Here is a 23,423-nt window from a genome sequence, read left to right on the forward strand (position 1 = left end):
GAATTGTTGAAATAAAATACATAATAGCTAAACATTAATATTAGCCAGTGGCGTAGAAATGGGGAGGTTTAGTTGAACTCCCCCCCATTTTTCTGAATTAAATTATTTTCCTCTATAAATTTTTATAACAAATTGGACATTTATAAATTTAATAATATACTTTAATAATGTTATTTATATTGTTAAATATCTATTAAATAAACTAAAAAGAACAAGCAGATTCTACGATCATAGAAACATAAGATTCAAAAATATTTTGAATCCAGAGAAAAACTTTAATGTGTTTAGACGTAAATTATATTTAAATCGCAATTTAAAATTTGATATTGAAGACTCAGTCTGAGCGTGCCGTAGTTTTTATTTCGCTTATAACTGGGTTTTATTTATTGATTAGAAAAACTAATTGATGTTAATAGGTACTTTTCATGACTTGCAGATTTGTCATTATAATTTTACTTCTGACATGATGTCTGTCATATCTGAAGATATATATAAACAATAGTGTCAATCTTGACAATTCATTGTTATTTTGCCAATGATGTTTTTCTTTTAACTATCTACCAAAATGCTGAAGCCACACAAAGAATTGACACAAATATCAGAGTTAATGCTTCCATATATTTGGATGACTTATTCTTAAGGCGTGATATCATAGTTTGTATTTGGTTTGTGATTTGGTTACCTTCTTTGCGGATGGCGAAATTGATTAAAAAATTAACAAGTAAATCATTAAATATTAACGCAAATCAGATAGTTATAACGTTATTATCTGTTCTGGCATGATGCTAATTTTGAAAATATTTTTTTACCAATAATTCTCTTTAAACCATCTACCAAATAGAATGAAACAATAAAATGTTCTAATAACGCCTTACTTATTGAATTGGTATAAGTTTCACAATTTTCCAAAAACTTGGCTAACTTTTTGCTTAGCGTGACTTCGTAGTTTTTATTGTTACAACTCAGTCTCTTTTTGTAGTTAGTATACAAGTAAAGCTCTAAATATTAGCACACGCCAGATATATAGTTTTTTTTATATTTTCCATTCTAGCATAAATCCATTTTTTTTTCTACTGTCTATTAAATGGATTTATACAATTGAGCACTAAACATTGATAAAATTTTCAGAATAATTTTATCAGTCGTTTTTTAATAGTAAGTTGGACCAAATTTTGTTATTAATAATTTTTTATTTATGCTGGCTACTAACTGGTTAAAGTCCGACACTAATAAAGCACAATTGACATATTTTAGAATTATTACTCCCATTTGTACAGTCAACTTTAACGGAGATTATATAAAGATAACTACGGAACAATCAATAATATATAATATTTTTTATAGGAGGGATCTGACCGAAGGTATGACAAAATGGGGCTTGGGAGCAAAGCCTTCAAAAAATGCCAACCCCCTTCTTCATGAATAAATGGCCACTGCTATTGACCTATACTTTAGTATTAGTGCTTAAGGAAGTTTGGCAAATGCTTAAGGCTATACTTATAAATCGCCCTCAGTAAATAATTAAAATTGGGAGACTCCAAATCCCTATGGATTTCATAACCCATTAAGATATGTATATCATTTATTAACATTAGTAACCAAAAAGTAATGCATTACTTTGTTGATTCGTTACTTTTTAAATAATAAAGCTGTTACCTAATCTTTTGATAAAGTCATGCTATTAGTAGCAAACAGAATTGTTTTTTCCAAGTATCTAAATACAGAATGCCTTTAATGCAACATAAGAAGTGGCGAGCTTCTCGACACATTCTATTCACCTCCCCTTTTAAGCGGACCTTTAATTCCGCTGTCCTTCCCAGACGGAACTCATTGGTTGTTTGTTTCCTGGCAATAGAAGACGGGATCCAGTCACTAGGTTATCTTGGAAATGGCAAATGTCAAGTTTGTGATGCATATGGATAAGTATATTGACATGTCTGACTAATATTATTTTAATCCAGTCATCATGACCACTCTTATAATTTTGGGCCTCCTTAAGCCTAAGACCTAATAAAAAAATTAGGAAGGTTAACTTTGGCCAAAAGAGAGGTTCTATAAGATGAATTTTATCAATTACAATACTGAATTGTTAATTTATAATTAAATGATTATAAATAAACATTGTTAAATTTTATTAATTTAACATTCTCGAAATTAGGCTTAGCCACATTATAAAGTCATATCGTAGCACGACGGCAGAGTTGTGATTTTTATAAGGTTATTTAACCTTATATTGAAATAATCTTTAAAATAATCTAATACGCGTAAGCAAGAACTATCTATGGGGGGGGGGGGGTAATTAAATATATTTTTAGAATTATTCTAGGAGTTATTTAAAAATATAATAAATTTCAAAAATTTATTTGGACTAGTGGGTATAAAACAAATATAAATTATAAATGATACGGCGTATAAATTATTATAAAATAAATTTCTAATGTGAGTTTATATCATGACAAAATAAACCTTTAAGCATTTTATTTTAATAACATCTTGTAAATTTAGATCTAGAATTTCTTTAATGATATCATCAGTTAAACATATATAGATTTTAAAATTTTAAACAAACTCCGCTCTGTTTGATTTTTAACTAATTTAGAACCCCTTATCATAAGCCATTTGTCTAAATATTTTTCAAATATTGAATAAATAATTTGAAAGGTTGATTTTTTGAATGATTTAAGATTAGGTTTGTCAAATAAAATAGTAAAAATTAAATTTTGTCATCTAGCAAAAAAAATTATGAAAAATAAATTTTATTTGTCTTCTTTCTCTTTAATAATTCTTATTCTTCAAATAATAAGTTAGGCTATTTAAAAAATTCAAATAATTCGTCAAATTTAAATCCGAAATTCGTTTAAGATGCTTGGATAACCAAATTAATTAATTTAAATCGTAACTAATATAGTCGAGTTGGGACGAGGAATAGCTAATATAAAAAAATCATGCTCATGCGATAATTTTTTGGTGCATAAAAAAAATCAACATTCAAGAACCAAATATAAATTTAAAATCTATAAAAAGAAAATCATGCACGCATAAAAAGTAAGTGTTGAGGAAGCAAATAAAAAAAAATGCTTATTTTTTTAATAAAGAAAAGAGCAAGAAAATTTTTTTATATAATTTTTAATCTCTTCTTTTTTTAAATAAAAAGTCCTTCCTTTTTAAAAGAATTAATTAATTTAAAGTGTGTAATAATTGCAATTGTATTAAAAATTGATTAAAAAAATCATTTAACTCAATAAATTTTGGTGTGAAAAAATTGAAAAGGAAAAATCCAATTAAAACTTGAAAAAAGAATTTAAAACTTGCATTCGTCATTTTTCTACCAATATGAAAATTATGAGTAACTTAATGGATGTGAATTTTTTAATCTATATTGTAATTTACATCTTATTTTTTATAATGGTATTTTAGAATATTATTAATATTTTTATTATGAAATGAAATAAAATGGTAGTTTAGTAATGCTATTATAAATTTAATTCACTCTTCCCTTTAATTGGTCCTTAAAAATGATCATCTATTAGAAATAGGGTCTATCTATTGTATCCCATTTGACTAGCCGTTTACTACCTGTTACACTGCTACCCCACAAGGACTGCATATATCAAATGAAAAGGCAATTATACAATTGAAAGCAGCCATTTGCAAGCAAAACACAGAAACTATGATATTTGCATATAAAAAATTTGAAACATGCCCGTTGCACATAAAACTGCTGAAAAAGGCTACCAAACAAAAAATACTGCCAGAGATTGCATTAAAAATGATTAATCACATTAATAATAATAATAATTAAAACTGCATTTATCTTACAAATACAAATCTCGTATTTGAAGATTTTGAATAATTAATATATTTACATGAGCACCTTGATTTAGATATAGGACATATTTTGCACTTTAAGAATTATGCTTTGTTAATAACTGAAAGCATTTCTATAGATATGCAAATAAAAATTGTAAATAATATTATCAATTTACAATACAAAATCGTTATCCTGATTGATGAATCTACCACATTGTCAAATAAACCAGTCTTGCTTATTTATATTAAATCGATAATGGGATCCTCTTTTGATGAAATTATTTTATTTCTAGACTTAAAACTGGAATTAAAAGTTGCAGAGTGGGTTTAATTTTCCTAAATCCTCTGGGTTGGGTTTTCATAAAATATTTAGTAAAAAAAATGTATTTCTTTTGTTATAGCACTAATTCATAATTGGGAAGAAGCCAAGCTTAGCAGCAAGCATTTGCTAACTATAACCAACGATCATACACTGGCAATGTTGTTTATATAGCCAACCTAACAAAAATCAAAAGACGTTGGATCAAAGAGCATCTGAAATGGGCATTCAGTTGCTTATTAGAAAAAAGGTAATGTACGATGGGTCCTAGTCGTCATCATACTGTCAATGCAATTTGAAAAACTGAGGCCTATATACACATTTTAAAAAATCAGCAAATTCTAGCAACAATTCAAAATTAAAGGGCCGTCGACCCGTAAAGTGGGGAATTTTTTTCAGTTCGCTTTGATGTTTTAGGCTTCAGAGACGAACAATTGTTTATCTAAAGCTAAAAAAAATTTATAAAGTTAATAATTCGTGTTCTAAATTTGTCTGAGGATATGCCTGATAGGTTCTAAATATCTTCTATGATTTTTAAATGAATGGTTATTTGATATTTCTAAAGGAGAACATATGAGAGGCTAGGAAAATAAATAAATTTGGATTAGAAATAGTGAAGGAAAATAGAAGGCACCCTATAATAACGAAAATAAATTTATTGCTGTCAAGATAGACAATATGCATAGGTTAATGGATGCTAATTCCAATAATTTCGGTAATTAAACACACTGTATTAAATTATAGTTTTATCTTTTTATATATCTAATCCGATATAGAATATTTTATAAGGAAGATCAATTAAATGACTTTGTCCCCAACTGAAGCTCGAAGTGGATATGCAATAAATGAATAATGAACGTTATAAATGCCCCAGTTATTTGAAAAAGTTTCAAAATTGTATTAACACAATTCCGTACACTGCTTAAATTATGAATGTCATTATGACGGATTTGCGCCCAAGTCTTATCACAAAGAATATTTACATTTTAATGTTAATAAACGTTCAAACAGTAGAAATCTTCTCCATTTATTAAAAAATTGTTGACAAGTCACAAGTACACACTATAACATATAAGAATGACAGTTAATACTATTAAAAATATTGAAAAAAGATTTGCTAGGAAAATGTCATAGTATTTTTCACCTTTTTTTTGCTATTCTAATGAATGTATTATATGTATTAGAATAATATAATTATTTTTATATAATTATGAAATTCATTCTAAAAAATTACCCCATTTTTTATGCAATATATAAATGTTTTTTTTATTATATATCAATTTTTTAATAACTTTCTAAAATAGCTATTTAATATTATACAGATACAATATATTTTATATGAAATGCTTATAAATTATTAAAAAATTGCCTCTATTTTTTTGCTTTTGAGCGTGCCCTAAATATTTTTTCAGAGTAATAGCATGCCTCCGACATAAATTTTTCTACTAGGGCACTGCATTTGTTTTTTCATAATTTTAGGAGGGATATGCTGAGGAGTTGATAACTACGAGGGGGGGGGGGTAAGAAAGTAGGAGAAAGTAAAAATATACGATTAGTAGATTGCAGACAAAAATATTGGTAAAAATTTGATTATATTAATAGGTATATATTTTGACAATTAAATTGTAAATCTTTCTTCATTCTCGTGGAATTTTATAGACGGTTAATAACAAGTAGATCATCACCCACCAACTAATATTTATGTGTTATATATATCCTAAATTATTATACCTGAAGAATTTTTAATGTTGTTGAGAGTTTATAAATGGTTTCCCCTTCTTCCAGAAGGATATAGCATATTTTACTTGAAATAAACATTAGCACAGATTAAAATTAATTATGATTGATATAGTTAAGAACATTCATGCATTTATAGAAATGGTGAATTGTTTTTTTTTCATATACAAATTTTGTTCCCATATGGGTATGCATACACTTTAGAATTATATATTTTTTTATTCAAAGGATTATGTCTTCGTATGGATTAATGCTAAAAAAGAGAGTTGCCTTTAAGGGTATATTATTGCATAATTAATTTTGCATTAATTTAATTTTTTAGATAAGGATGATAAACTCAAAAAAGTAAATATTATTTTACTATTTATTTACATACTTTATTATTATTATTTTTAATCTGCCTATTATTAATTGCCTATAAATGTAATTGTTTTTAATTTTTAAAATAATTTGTTGTATTATAATTAATATATGTTTTAATGCATTTTTATTTAAAAATTTTATTCTTTTTTTTTAAATAAAGTTGTTAAAATTTTCTAAAAAAATTTGATATTTAAGCTATCTATAGGTTTTTTGTAAATGTTATAGGGTCAATACTATTATGCTATTTTACAAATCAGAAATTTGTCAGTAGGAAAGCCTTAGACTACATGGCTGATTAGCTTGTGTAAAATGTTTTGTTGAGCTAATCTTAAATTTTTTATACATATATTGAATTTTGAAGAATTTTTTTTAAATCAATATTTAGTAAAAAATTTTTTTTTTTTTGGCTGATATTGCTGTCACAACTTATATCGATAATTGTAGTGTTGTTAAACAGCTCATTTTGAGTCGATTTTTAAAAACGGCTAACTCAATATTTTAGCCAGAAAAATATTGCCTACACCTTCAGATTTCACTAATAGTTGTCCAAACCTTTGTTCCTTCTGCAAACAATCTTCAGGCTTGCGTAATATTATTCTAGATTAAATATTGAGTTAGCCATTTTTAAAAATTGGCTCAAAACAAGCTGCTAAACAACACTAGATAATTATATGAGTTTTTTGCTAGACAACTAAGTCATGTTGATCTCTAATATAATTCATATATTAATCATGTGTATTACCTGCTATCTATTTATTTTAAATCAATTATTGTATTTAAAGGAGGGATCATTCTAGAATTAATTAATTACATATTTTCTTATCCTAAATTTTACTTATATTTGTTAAAAACTTGCCTCAGGGCTATTGTTGTTAAATGGCTTGATTCAAGGCAATTTTTAAAAATGGCTAACTCAATATTTTAGCTGGAATCAAGATTTTGTTAATAGATTTAAAACCTTTGTGCCATTTATGAGAAAAATTTTCAGGCTTGCATAATATTTTTCTGGATAAAATACTGAGTTAGCTATTTGAAAAATCAATTCAAAACAAGTCATTTACCCTACCCAGCTGAGTTGGGCCAAATTTTTGAAAAATAAATTTATTAGTTGAAAATATCATATTTTCCTTTTGCAATTTACAAAATAGCCCATATTATTTAAAATAATATGATTTTAAAAAATCTAGACAAGGGCTTAAAATGATCAAAATTATAATAATAAACCTGTCCAAGAAGATATAAAAACCTGGGCTGTGTTAGAAAGAAAGGAAAAAGTTCAAGATCTAATTTGGGCTTGAAAGTAAAAATATTGGCTAAACTAGTCATTACAATGTTGACATCATTTCTATATTTTTTAATTTATTTGAAAATAAAATTATTTGATTTGCAAAAAATTGTTAAAGTAAAATTTATATATTCTTATCAATTTTTACAAGTTAAATAATTTTATTTACAAACAATTTAAAAAATATGGAGATAATTACAATTAAATATGCACAACATTATAATACATACTTAGATTAATGATTCTTTATTAAAAGTGTAAATACATTGAAGTCAGCCATAGTCAATGTTGGCTGTAGTAGACGTAGTGTTTGCAGTGGTCCGATCTTTTTTCTAAAATGGGATGGACTGATGGACCGTTAAGTCAAATGAGACCGGACCGTCGGTCCGGTCCCACCTAAAAAAAATTTTTTCATAAAGCTACAAAAGTTTTATTCTGCATTTAAATTTATTAATAATGAATAGTTAAACTACCCTATTAATATTTCAATTATATCATCAATTCATTTTTATTATATTATACACAAATGCCTAATCAAAAGAATATTAAAATACAAATTTATTTAATATAAATTATATCAATATAAATATGATTTACATATTTAATTAATTTTTTTGATATATATATTTGGTTATAAAATAAATTGTATATAAATAATTTAATTATCTTCTAAAATATAAAAAATGAATCCATTTTTTATCCATGATTCAAGTGCCATCATAGATTGAACCATCTTTGGATTCATTCTATTGCGTTTTTTAGTTATTTTATCATTAGCTTTAGAAAATATCCTTTCACATGCTACTGATGTAGCCTGCTGGGGGAGATAGTCCATTGCTAGTTTTGATAGAACTGGAAATCGATATTGATTCCCTTCCCACCAATCTATCCACCCAAGCCCAACATTATATAGGAAATGTGAACAAATAAATAGGCAGTAAAAAAATGAACACAATAAAATCATTTTTAGTTAATAATATAAATAATAAAGCTAATTTAAAACATTTAATTCTTTTTTATTCAAAATAACAGCCTTTTAAATGGTTGAGAATATCACTTTTAAAAATTTAATAGCATATTCTAACCTCTCACTAAAATTACTTTCTAGAAAAAGATTAAAAATAGAAATTATGAAACATTAACAGTTCTTTTATCAATTTAAAATCTGTACGTTTAACATTACATCTAAATTTTCCTTAACAATGGACATTTGGTCCTCTCCAAATAAAATATACCCTTTATGGGCATAATAACAATTCATTATATTGATAATGAATTTAAATTAAATAATCATTTATTAGATTTTATTCCTTTTAAATCAGCACATAATTCTATTAATATTTATAATTCTGTATTAAAAGTAAAATTTGAAATTGATTTTTTTTTGTATTACATTAGACAATGCAAGTAATAATTTAGCATTTCTAAAAATCCTGTTTATATGGTAATGCTTCATGATTTTCTTTTTCCATGTTTACTTAAAACTAGAAATTAAGGGTTATATAATCACTATTTATTTCTATTCTTTTAATTAGTTATTTGAATTTAAACCAATACAATATAAACCAATAGCAATACAAGAAATAGAAAATATTGTTTAAACCAATATCAATATTTTACACCCAATACCAATACAATATTTTGTTTATATTGGGTTTTTAATATTGGTTCCCAGCTAATAGTATATATGCTTAATTTACTTATGCTTGATGTATTTGAAAATGATTGTAAACAGATTTTACAAATCTTATGACCAGTCTCTTTTTTAAAATAATTGTATAATTCTTTAACATCTTTTAAAGAATTTGATGTTTTTTTTATTTTCATCAATAGTCATTCTTTCACCCCTTGAAGAGTGTGGCATTTCAATAGTACTAGTAGTATCAACTTCTATGATTTCAATATCCATTTCTAAAAATAAAATATAATACTACCTACCCTACTAAATTAAAATATTTGAAAGCGATTGAATTTAATTGAATGAAACGGAAGAATATAAAAAGTAAACTATGAATATTGAATTTAATGAAACGGAAGAATATAAAAAGTAAACGATGAATTAGATATTATAAAGTGTTAGGCATTAAATAATCATATTTTATATGTTCATGTACATACACATTAACTATAAAGCAATTTATAGTAAACTTTTATATTCTTTAATCGGTCTTCGGTCGGACCGGACCGTGGGACCGTGTTGTTGGACGGGACAGTCCCATAGGACCGAAAAGTCTGATAAGATTGGACCGGACTGTCGGTCCGACCGGTCGGACTGGACCGTTGCAAACACTAAGTAGACGCCAGTAGAATATATTTTTTCCATATAGATGCCCTAAATATTTCATCTAAATTTATTCAAATTTTATCTAAACGCATTTCAATGGTTGACTTCAATGTATGTACACTAATGCATTTTGATTTATGAATACTCAGTCTAAGCTTGGTATTAATGTTATTAATCCAAACCTAAAATCTCACCACTTCACATCTCATATTAGAAAAACAGGTTCGGGATGCTAGAAATTTTATTAATGTTTTTTTAAAAATATTTTTCAAATGTTCACTCTTTTTTTAGTGTGAATTCCAGACAAGCTTGAATAAAAATATTAGTGATGAGTAGTGTTAAATGGCTCTATTTTTAAAAATGGATGGCCCAATATTTTAACCAAAAATATATTATGCAAGCCTGGAGATTTTGTTCATGGTTGTTAAGAAAGGTTTGGGTATCTATTGAGATCTCGAAACTTGCTAAATATATTTTGGTTAAAATAATGGGTTAGCTGTTTTAAAAAATTTAACAACACAAGGGCAAACTTGATCTAAGCTAATGAAAAAAAATTATTAAAGTTTCTCTGCTCTATTATGTAGACCTTAGAAAAATTTTTGGATCATTATTCAGGAATCACAGAAAATGATCCCCCCCCCCACAATTTATCTGGTAATTTAAAATATCACCCCCCCCCCTTCTCAGAAAAAAATATTTCGGGAATTTTATTTTCTGGAGAATTATCATCTGCTTACCATTTTTCAGCTTGGCATGGCTCAGAATTTAAAAAATATCATTATTTTGAATAATTTTGGCTGTGTCTGTGTCTTGCAAATTGCTGCAATGGGAAATTGAAAATATGAACGGTAAATGAATGCTCCATTACCAGCTGATAAATTGATATAAATTCTAAAAATTTTTTTAATTAACCCGGCATTTTTTAATATTATTTTAAACCCAACCTAGATTCTTAAAATCATACCATTTTTCGGTCCGCTGTGGGTTTCTATTATATAAATATTCAACGAAAAAATACTCTCACTTTTCCATTTTTAAAATAAAACAACTTAAAATATTTTTTAATTAACCAAAGATTTGCCCTATAAATGCTTTAGTGATAATTACCTAATTAAACCCTGTATTTATATCGAGAATAATACGTGTACCAGAGTTGTTAAACGCTACTTTTAAAAGTAGCGCGCTACCACTATCGTTATTTGTTAAAAAAAGTAGCGCGCTACCGCTATCGCTATTTGTCAAAAAAAGTAGCTCGCTATTAGCTACTTTTTATAAAAAAAATTTACAAACAAATTTTTAATTTTTTGCTTATAATGTTATTGTATAGTAAATATATAAATATCAACATTTATAAAAATTAAAATATAGTAAGTTTTGATTATAAAAAAATTTATGTAATAAAATAAATATTTATGGTAATTTGTTGCATTTTAATAATAAAATCATTTCAATATTATCATCCCCAAGTCTAGAGCGACGATCAGAAAGTAGCTTTGCCTTTTTAAATAATCGCTCGACACTAGCACTTGAGGGTAAGGGCGTATTTAAGCTTATATACATATTTTTAATATAAGATAGATTATCAATAATTTTATTTGCAAGTCCATCGTATGTCTGGCATCCCATTATCATTTTGAGGGCTAATGCCACAGATCTTCTTTTTAAAATTCTAGGGTCTAGCCAATGGCCTGTGATTTCCAAATAAGCTCAAAAATATTTAATCAGATCAATTTATAAATATAAATAAGTTTTAACCTTCTGTTATGTGTTCAACTATCTCCCGTGGTACATATATATCTCTAATAAATCTACTATTAGAGCATCTTTCATCATTTTAAAGTTATCTGCTATTTTATTCATTAGTGTCTGGCGGCATAAAATTGTTGTACCAGGGGATAGAGTTTTAATCATCATGGGATGGATTATCAACTAAGGACATTGGCTGAACTGTATAAATTATAAAATCAACAATAACTTTATCAGCCAATTTCTGAGAAATATTGTCATTTGCATTATTAATTAATTTGGTTTGAATTGAATTCTTTTTGGATGTAGAGTCGCCTATACCAAAATTATTTAAATGTTTCTCCATTTCTTTAAAACTCATGAACAGTCTTTAAAATAAATATTATTAGAATGTAAAAATGACAATTTATCTTTAGGTCTTTCTTGAGGTTATAGCTACTGGATTGATTTGAGGAAATATTTTTTTTTACATTTTAAACAAATAAATTTGAAACCAGTTTTGGTTATATATTTATTATAAAAAATTTTCAAATCTAGGGAATGGGAAATTTGTATTATAGCTATTAAGAACATTTTCTTCCCTGGTATTTTCCATTTCATTAATATCATTGTCTGAATCACTTTCAACGATTTGGATATTTATAGACGATGACATTTTAAATTATTAACACGTGATTTAGGTTTATAATACAAATGAAAATATAAATTACAAATTGAAATTATATTTTAATTTCAAAATTAAATAATAAATCATAAAAATTATAATTAATTATGATATTATATTTAAATTTTCATGTTTATACTTACCTTCATTATATTTTTTTAAAGTAGCGAAGTAGCGCGCTAAAAAATGAATTACAAAAAAAGTAGCCGCTATTAGCTATAGCTACCAAAAAAGTTAGCGCGCTACTTTAACAACTCTGACGTGTACCCGCTTAAAATATTATTTCTTTAGGAAATGAGTCGAGCCGCAAGCCAGGCCATAGCCTGGCCCTATCTAAAATAGAAAGGATATATATTTTTTTAATTTAAATAAAATGAAGTTGGAAAAGGTAGTAAATTTTATTTTATTTTATTTCATTTAATTTTTTTTTTAAAAAAGTGTCATTTCAATTAAGAATTTTGTACCGAGTTTGGGCTTAAGAATGAATAAAGATTTTTAGCAGGGATCGAGGTTAAAGTTATTAAAATTTGGGTTTAAATCCAATGAAAGTTGCATTTACATATTTATAAATCAACATTCCTAAATGATTCATCAATAGTATTACGCTAGGAAGAGAGTATAAGGCAGAAAAGGATTTCTTCAATTATCTATCCTTAAACTTTTATTTTTATACTATGTTACTTTATTTTATTTTTTTTATAAACAGTAAAAAAATTATCCAAATTTTAATCAATATTTATTCTTTAAAAAATATCGATTTTTATCCCATTTTTAAAAAAATATACATTCTATTTTCAACATTTTTGCAATTATTTTGATACTATTTTTTTTTGACAACCTCTTATCATAAGTACAAAATTATATTTTGAAAGTAATTTGATTATGATAATTGAAAATATAATTTAAAAAAAATTTTGGTCGATTTGATAGGCCGAAATATTTAGTTAAATTAAAAAACTAATAAAAAAACAAACAGTAAAAAAAACTGTTTTATATTTTAAATCTATATTTATCAGAGATTTGCAGAAGTACCATTTGCATGGCCCGGTCCAAATTATTTCAAAAATCTTTGGCCCGGCCCGGTTTTTATATTTTCTGGCTCGGTCCGATTTAAAAAAAAATATATTACATTTGTTTTTAATTTTTATAGCTAAAAATGGTGATTTAAAATATTCGATTTTAAACAGCCTGGCCCGGGTACTATTTTTTAAAAAAAAATTAGGCCTGACCCAGTTATATTTTAAAAATATAAAATACGGCTTGGCCCGTGTGCCCGGGCTTCGGTTCAGGTCTCTGATAATTATCAGTTTTTATAATCATTTAATTTTATATTTTTATTTTTTATATAAATAAAATACCAACCCAAATAAAAATGCTAGATTATATTCTTTGAGTTTAAGAATAAATTTTCAATGTTAGCATTATCACTTTATATTATTAATTTTAAAAAGGTATCTCAAGTGTATCTTGGGGAAAGTATATATTATCTCGATACATTTTATTTATATTCCAATACTATTTTAGGTCCTATATCTGTTTTTAGTTACATTTTGAAAATTTTCTTAAGTGTAGAAAGAAGGTAAAATGACTTATTATTTTTTTAACTCTAAAAGTCATATAAACAAAATGATGCCCTCTCAACCGATCGTCACCTGTTGAACAATACTATACCAGGAGGAAACCTTACTAACATACACCACCACGAAAACATAGGCAGAAATGGCAAAATTCCCGTGAATGACTCCAGTATGTTGGAACAAGCTCTATCACAAAATATAGATAGGAATGTGGCCAATTTTAGGACGGGGTAAAGCGGATTTCTCCAATAATTTAAATTTTAAAACAGTGTTTATTTTATTTATTTTTCTGGTAATATAACAAAATTTATCTTCTCCCTTAAAAAGTTTTTCTTTTTAAGTTCATTTAAGGCAAGTTGTTCAGTGCGCTAACTGTTTATATTATTTTACATAAAATTACATTATTTGTTAAATTAGAAAATGCAAACCTATGGAATAATTATTTGAAATGAACAGAAGTAAGGAATCGAAATGAATTTACTCATTCAATTTTCGAGAAAGAAAGAGAAATTAACATTATAAAAAATTCTAAAGAAGTTTTGATGGACTTGACGAATAAATTACAAATATAAGTTAAAAAGATCAAGCTAAAGGGATTTTAAAAAAAATGAATCGGACAAACATAAAATACAATTGTCCAAATGATGAAATGAATGATAGATAATATCATGGGATGCATAGAGATAAACGAAATATTTTAAAAATATGTTTTCATTTCAGGAAGTTTAGAAAGGGGCTAAGATTTTAGAAGATATATTTACTATAAAAATTTATATTGAAAATGAACTTTTGTTTTTTAGAACGTCCACTACCGAAGATAAAACCCCCGAACTCTTGCGGGATAGTTTTTCTAGTGGTGGAATCGACCACCACGACGACAGTAGCCAAGAGGACGCTCAGGGTATACCACTCACCCGGAAAGAGGCCGTTAAGATCATAACGGAGCGTCAACGTAAAATCGGTCATAGGAGAGTCGACGATGAAGGAAAAGTCACTTATAAAAAGGTTTTTTTAAAAATTGAAATTTGTAATTGCTTAGTAAATGAAAGATATTAAAAGAAGAAATATTTATAACAAAAATATAATTGGTTTGGTTTAAATTGGGATAGGAGGGGGGGGGGTATATTTGATTAAAGCACTAGATTAGGATCCTCAAATTTTGTTGAGGCCTATCATGAATTCTTAAGATTTCAACTCATTCATCAAATTAGGATCGTGTATATGAATTTTAAAAAAGTTTTACTCAAAATCTAAAAGAAAAAAACGAATTTTTTATAAAATAAATTATGCCTGCAACTTTTTAAAATAGGCAGCAGGTATAGAATCTATTTAAATATAACGAAGGTTAATTTAATTTTTACTAAGGGAGATAAAAAGTATTGAATGAATCTATATGCTTTGAGCCAAATACCTCCAAAAAATAAAGGTTTTAAAAAAGTAATAAATTCACAATTATTTTAAAAAATATTTTATATAAATTTTCTTTGAATCGTGTATTTAATACTTATTTAATTATTTTTTTTATCACTTCCCTTTTTTTTAAAATATAATTTTTTTTTGATGTTTCAAATTTAAGGGATAAATAATTTTAAAAAAATTAAATTTTGCCTCATACATTAAGAGAAAAAATTTTATAAAAAATAATTTCATTGTAAATTTATATCTTTAAGATTTTTTAAACGATATGGATTTAATTTATAAAGAAAAAATTGGGATTTTTTTAGAAAATGTAAATCTAGCGAAAAAGCTATCCGATTTTTTTTGTCGGCATAAGAATCTAGCCCTTTGAGCTACCCATATATAATAAATTACTTTAAAATAAATTATAAAACTAGGTCGAATCCTCCCAACTTTTAAAAGCCATTCAATTGGGGCTTAACCATTCTATCGGCAGCTTATCCTCCAAACCACAGAGGGATGTTTTGATGCAAGACTTTACGATGATAGAGATGGCAATATTTCCTAGGTCACAAATTTTTATTTGGATTTACTTTTCAAAGTGCTTAGGTATATATTTTAAAAAGACCACCATATTTTCCTCCCAGGCCTCTAAAAAATTTAATACAGCCATCTATATTTTTGAGGTGTTTTAAAAATTTCAAAAATAATATATTATAGCAATATCTCTGTAGATAATATAATTTCTCCTTTTAATTAATGTTCATTGTTTCATCGACAATTTTTGAATCTCTCATAATTTAATGATGCTTTTATTAATTAACACTTATAGTATTTTATATGATTGTGCTTTTAAAGGCTATTAAACCATGATTAAATATTTCATATAAATACTCCTGTTGAGAATTAACTCTCAATAACTAATTATGGGGGAATCCAATGAACTAAGTATTTAAGTTCAAATTAATTTCTAATTAGACAAGTTATTAATTTGAAAAAATAGTGTAGGAAATGGTTTTGTGGGGATAAAAATATTAAAAATTTTCATAATTAGACTATCATATGCTAAGTTATTTAAATAAAAAAACCTACAAGAAAAATAATATTTTGCTTAGATAAAAGAAAGAAAAACCCTTTTAACCAATTTTTATATTCAATAGAGATGCATCTCTATATATTCACAGAGGCTCATTCGATACATTATCCATATCGTATCGAAAAAAATATTTATAAATAAAATGGGCTAATACAATTTTTAAAGATTCGGCAACCATGAATAATTATCCAATCCATCTAAAAAAATTCCTACTTCTAATATTTATTAACTTGCCAATTTTTTGTATAATTCTTTTAATATTCAGGGATGGCAGCTCCACGACCGCAGCTCATGAATATAGTGAGTTTAGGTTCAAAACGTATGCTCCTGTGGCATTTCGATACTTTCGGGAACTGTTTGGGATCAAAACGGATGATTTTTTGGTATGCGCAAAATATAATCAGATCTTTTTTAGGTTCCCCCACTAGAAAAAAAAATTCCCCATCGATCAAGTGTTACTATTTCCGAAATCCGATTGTTCGTACTATTTCATTACTTTTAAAAAAGGAATTTTGTAATATTATTATTTCAAGTAGGGCTGTGCCGATCTACATATTTTTCACCAATCCGATCCGATATTTTCTAATATTGGTTCAAAACCGATCTTATACTGATCCGATATTTATATTGATTTTTCACTCCCCCCCCCCCCCCCTTTGAACCAAATGTAATTAAGAAATCAATATTTTTTATATAAAAAATCGAATTATGCATTTAATTTAATTTTTTTATTTCTACAATATTTAAAAAAAGTTTACGGATATTGGTAGTATTAAATGAATTTTCATTATTCCTCTCCGTGATATTAGAATTCCGCAAATAACGCATTTTGCAAAATTATCTTTGTCTTTTGTAAAATATTTCCATAATTTAGATACCATATTTAAAAAATTCTTCTATTTAAAGTATAAATAATAAAATTAGCGTTATTATTTGAAAAGATTTAAAATATATAAAACTTTTGGTGTTCCTTTCTATTTTTATGAAAAAAAAAATTTAGAATACTATTTTATTAGTAAAACCGAAATATTTTAAATATTTCACTAGGTGTGTCAAACATTGTAGGGTCATTCCATGTCAAATCAATTAGAATATTAAATTTTATACTTATAATTATGTTAATATTTGATAATTATGGGAAAAAACGAAAAAATTTTGTTATGCATGATCATCTTCTTATGTCCAGTTAAAAGTTTAAAATTTATTTTTAAAATGATATGGAACTCTAATTATTTTTTAAAAAAAATTCCTAGTTCTCATTTATTATTTTTCTAATAATTTCATCAATAATTGCTGGCAGTATTGTTTTTTTTTAAATATAATGAATAATATATAAAAAACATATGGTATAGATGGCGCTATAATGCAATAAAGATTTTAAAATAGAAACATTTATAATGCAATATTATTGATTTAAAAGTAATATCTTGTATATTATTTTTTTTTAAATTATAAAAAATGATGAAAAAATATAAATTTTAAAAAAATTTTTTTTTATCATAAAATTTTTTTCATAGATTTAAAAAAAGAAGTATTTTATTACATCAAAACGTTTATTTATCGCGTTTATACATTATTTATAATATTTTCCGAGGAAATAAATCAGTTGCGCCAATGATTGGAGAAATTATTTTTAATATAGTAACTAAGCAGTAGGGAAAAAAAATTAGAGCTCTTCGTCATTTCTAATTTAAACTTTCAACATGACATAAGATAATCATGTATAACAAAATTTTTCATTTTGCCCCCCCCCCCCTTTATCAATTATTTAATAGCGAAAAAAGGTAATATAAAAAAGAGAATTTATGAATGAAAATTTTTATATCAAGATATCGCTATGTGCTCGACCGCCCCGCGAACTCTCTAACCCCGGTGCTAGCGGAAGTGTATTCTTCGTGACTTGCGACGACGAATTCATCCTCAAAACGGTGCAAAGGAAGGAAGCCGGATTTTTAGAAAAACTATTACCTGGTTATTATATGGTAAAATCTTAGCAATTTTTTTACAATTCATAATTTTTATCTATATTTAATTTTTTTACAAGTTTTTAACTGGATATATTGAATTAACTCTAAATTTTCTCACATTTTATCAAGATAATAATTTTAACTTTTTTTTTGAATTTTAACAATCATCCTAGAATCTCAATCAAAATCCTCGTACTCTTTTGCCAAAATTTTTCGGATTATATTGTTATCAGGTATCTATTTTTAAAAATATTTGTTTACAATTTTATCCTAACCCTGCATTCACCGTTAGCGCGAATTCACACCATTTTGTTATTTAAAACTATTTTTTTTTGAAACTTTCCTTATATAAGTGGTTGGCATATAAATTTTGGTTAGTATTAGTTGCTTTTATTTATTTTTTTTTTAAATAACATTTTTATTATTTTTAAATACGGATTTTTAGATTTCGCGGTCGATAAAAACTATAAATGTTTATTTTTAATATAAAATTTTATTTATTAGAGTGGTGGGAAAAATATTCGCTTACTCATAATGAATAATTTGATTCCGTCCTCCATTAAAATTCACGAAAAATACGACTTAAAAGGTTTGTATAATGAAATAAGTAAAGTTATATATAAGTAACTTTTGAATTACTTTGAAGTCATTAATACTTTTTAAATGAAATTATGCAATTTGATCAAATTAAACACTTAATAATCTGAAAATTCACCTTTTGTTTCTGTAGTAACAATGTTAGTTTTGATTAGAAATGATACAAGTTTGTGCACTTGATGTTAATACATAAAACTCTGAATCTGATATACAATAATAATATTTTGTTTTTAAAAAATGTTTATAATACTCTTGGTAAGAATATTCTATAAACTATTTTTTTTTATAGAGTAATTGATTATATAAATCTCTTGCCAAAATTTTGATTTGACCCTTGATACTAAAATTTTATAAACAATTTATTAATCTTTTATAGAATAATCGATTATGTAAAATCTTAATAGTCAAAATACTATAATTGTGAAATATCATCCTTTATGGTTTCTACTTTTAAATAAAGATTATTTTTATGGCTTTAAGCTTGTATTCTATTTGTTAATATTTTAAAATATTCATTAATTCTTTTATAAATAATTTAAACGATAATTACGAATATTCAATTCTCCTATTTTGGCACATTTTGAAAACTTAATTTTTATTTTAATCGGAATTTATTTATTATAAACTAAAACTTCTTTTTACAATCTGAGCAAATTCCCTTTTTAAACTAATTTAATAGTTGAAGCAGACGTTTCGAAAGGGTAGTTCCAAAAAAGTAATACATATATGCTATTTTAAATTCTCCCCCTTTCTCGTTAAATTTTAAAGGCTCTACTTACAATAGAAAAGCCAGCAAATACGAACGACTCAAAAATACGCCAACTTACAAAGACTTGGACTTTATGGAAAAGCATCCCCAAGGCATAATGCTGGAACCAGATACCTACGACGCCCTCATTAAAACTCTTAAAAGAGATTGCTTGGTAATTAATCCTTGCTTCCTCTTTATTCTCTCCAATCAAAAAATTTTTACCGAAATTTTTTTGTTTTAAACTATGATATATGATTTGTGCTTATAATAAGAAAAATTATATACGCTACAATCACATGATTTATTATATAAAATATATGCCTATGTTTTTTAAAATAAATAGGTGCTAGAGAGTTTCAAAATTATGGACTATAGCTTTCTCATGGGAGTTCACAATCTTGATCTCACTTTACGTGAAAAGGAAGTTTTTAATTTTTAAAAATTTTAATTATGACTAAATGCAAAAGAGTTATTTGGAGTAAATTAACTGTTTTATAAGTTAAATTATACATGGTGGCACCAAACTAACTATTTACTATTTTTGATAAATTGTTCCGCCCAGTCGGCTTTATCTCAAATTAAGTTGGGTTAGAAGCCAAAAAAAACCCCGACTCCAAACCATCTGGTCTTATTAATGACATGACATATAAAAATGTTTAAGCTAATATGTTTTAGACAGATAAAATAATACATCAGAAATAAGTTCTATGAGAATAGTAAGAAGTTGACTGCCACTTTACATATAAAATTTTTGAGCCTATCTATCCACCCATGTGATTTATCAGCTGACTTGGACCTGAGCAAATTTTTACCACTCTAGTTTTTTGTAGTAAGAAACCCGCTTTTTAACAACATACTATTATCAAGGTATCTTATCTTGTCATATTTATAGTTTATACTGGTAAGCATAATCATTCTAATTATGTAAAAATTTTAAATATGGTGGATATATTAGTTCAGTTCGATTCAAACTAAATATCATTTAGAAGGATAAACCAGGTATTTAGGATTTTCAAGGAAATCAAATAAAACACTGAATAGGGATTTATTTTTCTGTCCTTATTTTTATTGTTGTTTCTTTTTCAATTAGATACTCTAGAGGTCTACAATAGGCGAATTTTATCCATCAAACCTGCCCACTTGTTAAAATTTTTTTTAACCCGTCTAACCATCTATGATTTTTTTAGATTTACCCGCCCACCCATTAATATGAAAATTTTGTTCAATGCTCGCCCAATGCTTAAAAATTATTTTAATAGCTGGTTTGGCTCTTTATTTATTTATTTGAATTCATTTTAAATTAAACTTATAAAATGGGCAATGTTATGATAATAAAAAAACGATTTTTAATAAAAATTGAAGGCTGTTCTGCTATTTGCCCGAAAAATAATGCCCAATATTTAAAATTTAGAAAACCCGCTCGATGAAGGGGCGGGCTAAAACTCCACCCATTGCATACCTCTGATAAGCCTCTATGATAATTTCAGTTGATAATGAACATATGATGCAATTTTTTTTTATAAATAAATATCTGCTTTATATCTATATATATTTTCAAACTAGTTACAAGCAAATGAAAAACTCGCCCGACAAAATAAATCTTTTTTGGCTACATCTTCCGATTCCTCCCTCAATTCCTTGCCAAATCAACAACAGGGGAATTTAACCGAAAATTTAGACGTGGAAAGCAATAAACATATAAAATTATCGAAAAGAGTCACAGCTTTTTCCACCGCCATGGAGTCGATTCAGGCTCAATCCGAACCTATCGATATAGAGGAGGAGCAAGATGCCCCGTTTAACACTTTCTTTTTTTTTAAATACTAAATAACATATTTATTTATATATTATTTCAGCAAAAAAAGAATAGCTCGTACGGACGGTATGTGACTAAAAAAAGGCTATATATATTTAAAAAAAAGATTTATTACTACAATTAAATATTTGTTAAATGTCATATACTTCTGGACATTAAGCTTAAAGAAGGATGTTGATTCCAAATTAGTTTTACCTTTAATAACTTATTTAACGAAACATTTTAGAAATTACTTATTATTATAATAAACTAAATAATTTTTTATTTTTATATTCCAAAATGTACCTTTTACATACTAGACGTGGAGGTATACCAGCAAGAAATGCGCAAGGTGAACGTTTACTTTGTTTCATTGGCATCATTGATATATTGCAATGCTATGAGCTCAAGAAAAAACTAGAACACACTTTCAAGTCTATATTCCATGACGGGGTATAGCCATGCGCTGAGACCGTGATAAACGGCAGCGAATTGATATTTTTATTAAAGTATTGAGTTGCGCTAATTTTGCACAGTAAACTTATATATTTTTTTTTAATTAGGGCTATACAGTATGAAATATTTTTAGAGATATATTATATTTCTTGAATTATAAAAAATACAAAATTTTAGATAGATACTAGAGACCTGTGTAGGTACCAATTGCCCAGTCCATACTTGAGAAATTTTTTTGGCCTGGTCCGGATTATCTAATTTTCGACCCAACCCAGATTTATTTTGATAAAATGGTTTTGAAATGATACAGTAAATATCGGAAGTGAATTAATGTTATTATTCAATCAATATAACAATTTTTAAATATATTTTATTACATCTCTTTATTAATATATAGACCTGTGCGCCGACAAACTATCGGCGACTGGCGCAATTTTCAAAAAATCCTATAGACGGCCGGTGGCGCACCGATTTTTAGCCGCCGTCAACAAAATCGGCGCAGTTATAAATTTTTATAACATAAATTTTTTTGATTGCTTATTATTTTTTAAAAAAACGAATATACATTACTCTACAGATATCTTGGCATATTTTTTAATATTTATTTAATAGAAAACTCATTATAAATCCAAAATCGATTTCGTAATTTTATAATTATCATGTATAATAATTATTTTATTTAAATTTTTGGGATAATAATGATAGCCTTGAATTTAACGTCAATCCAGCTGTAGAGAAAACTCTTTCACTAGGTGTGCTAGTCACCCAAATGCAAAGAATTTTTTTGGCGAGCCTGGAAAGATTGGGAAGTTTACTCTTCTTTTCTCTCCAAAAATTTAGAACTTCCATATCTTGTTAATATCGTTTTCCAATAAAACTGGCATTCTTGTTCTAAGTCACCTTACTTGGAATCATAATTTATATTTATTGAATGTTTATTTGCCAATTTTGTCAAATAACTTGAATTTAATAGTTCATCTTCATCCTCATTAGCTATATTTACTACCTGACTATCATCATTCTCTATAAGTTTAAGATTTTCTATTATAAATTCTGAAGCTGAACAATTTTGCTCTATTAAATACTTTGACACAATTGTCAATTTTTGAAATCATGGATCTAAAAGAGAAGTCAATACCTAGATAATTTTAAATAAAAAATAAAAGAATATACTTATATATTATTACTTGCAGATTACACACCAAAAATCGTAACGCAAGTTTTTTTTAGCATATTTTCTTAAGTGAAATGATTTCAGAACTATCACTATCATTTACTATTAAATTTGTTTCAATTTCACTTCTAAAAAGTAACGCCAAGTTTAAAGTAGGCTATTTTTGTACTGGAAGAAATTCGACAGTTTCTTTAAATTTTGAAAGAAATGCTAATCGTTCTCCTACCAGCTCAGATTCATAATTTAATAATTTGAGAAAGTGCTTCCCAATTCTTTTCAAAACATTATTAATTAAATAGTTATTTAATCCAGATATGCTTTTTAGCATAATTAATATACTATGCCAACGTGTTGAACATTTAATTTTAAGGTTTTCATATGCGTGGAATTATTACTATCATTGG

At 26.4% G+C, this 23,423-nt stretch overlaps 1 protein-coding gene across 3 annotated transcripts in view; it reads left to right on the forward strand.

The window, feature by feature from the left end:
• Positions 1 to 5,967: 5,967 nt before the first annotated feature.
• Positions 5,968 to 23,423, forward strand: part of LOC135922587 (uncharacterized) — a 32,307-nt gene continuing 14,851 nt past the window's right edge. For 2 of the 3 annotated variants that reach the window (XM_065456990.1, XM_065456991.1), the window contains exons 1-14: positions 5,969 to 6,053; positions 6,095 to 6,144; positions 6,189 to 6,211; positions 13,822 to 14,015; positions 14,586 to 14,790; positions 15,621 to 15,751; positions 16,545 to 16,662; positions 18,109 to 18,261; positions 18,420 to 18,479; positions 18,751 to 18,835; positions 19,612 to 19,766; positions 19,938 to 20,018; positions 21,158 to 21,390; positions 21,710 to 21,842. In XM_065456990.1, the coding sequence (XP_065313062.1) occupies positions 6,099 to 6,144; positions 6,189 to 6,211; positions 13,822 to 14,015; positions 14,586 to 14,790; positions 15,621 to 15,751; positions 16,545 to 16,662; positions 18,109 to 18,261; positions 18,420 to 18,479; positions 18,751 to 18,835; positions 19,612 to 19,766; positions 19,938 to 20,018; positions 21,158 to 21,390; positions 21,710 to 21,842 (1,617 nt within the window). In that variant the 5' untranslated portion in view covers positions 5,969 to 6,053; positions 6,095 to 6,098. Of the gene's footprint in view, positions 6,054 to 6,094; positions 6,145 to 6,188; positions 6,212 to 13,821; positions 14,016 to 14,585; positions 14,791 to 15,620; positions 15,752 to 16,544; positions 16,663 to 18,108; positions 18,262 to 18,419; positions 18,480 to 18,750; positions 18,836 to 19,611; positions 19,767 to 19,937; positions 20,019 to 21,157; positions 21,391 to 21,709; positions 21,843 to 23,423 lie in introns of all 3 variants that reach the window. The other variant, XM_065456992.1, reaches the window with a different exon arrangement.

The sequence above is a fragment of the Gordionus sp. m RMFG-2023 genome, chromosome 1 (genome assembly GCF_954871325.1).
Source record: "Gordionus sp. m RMFG-2023 chromosome 1, tfGorSpeb1-WG-v2, whole genome shotgun sequence".
In the NCBI taxonomy this organism is placed as follows: Eukaryota; Metazoa; Nematomorpha; class Gordioida; order Chordodea; family Parachordodidae; genus Gordionus; species Gordionus sp. m RMFG-2023.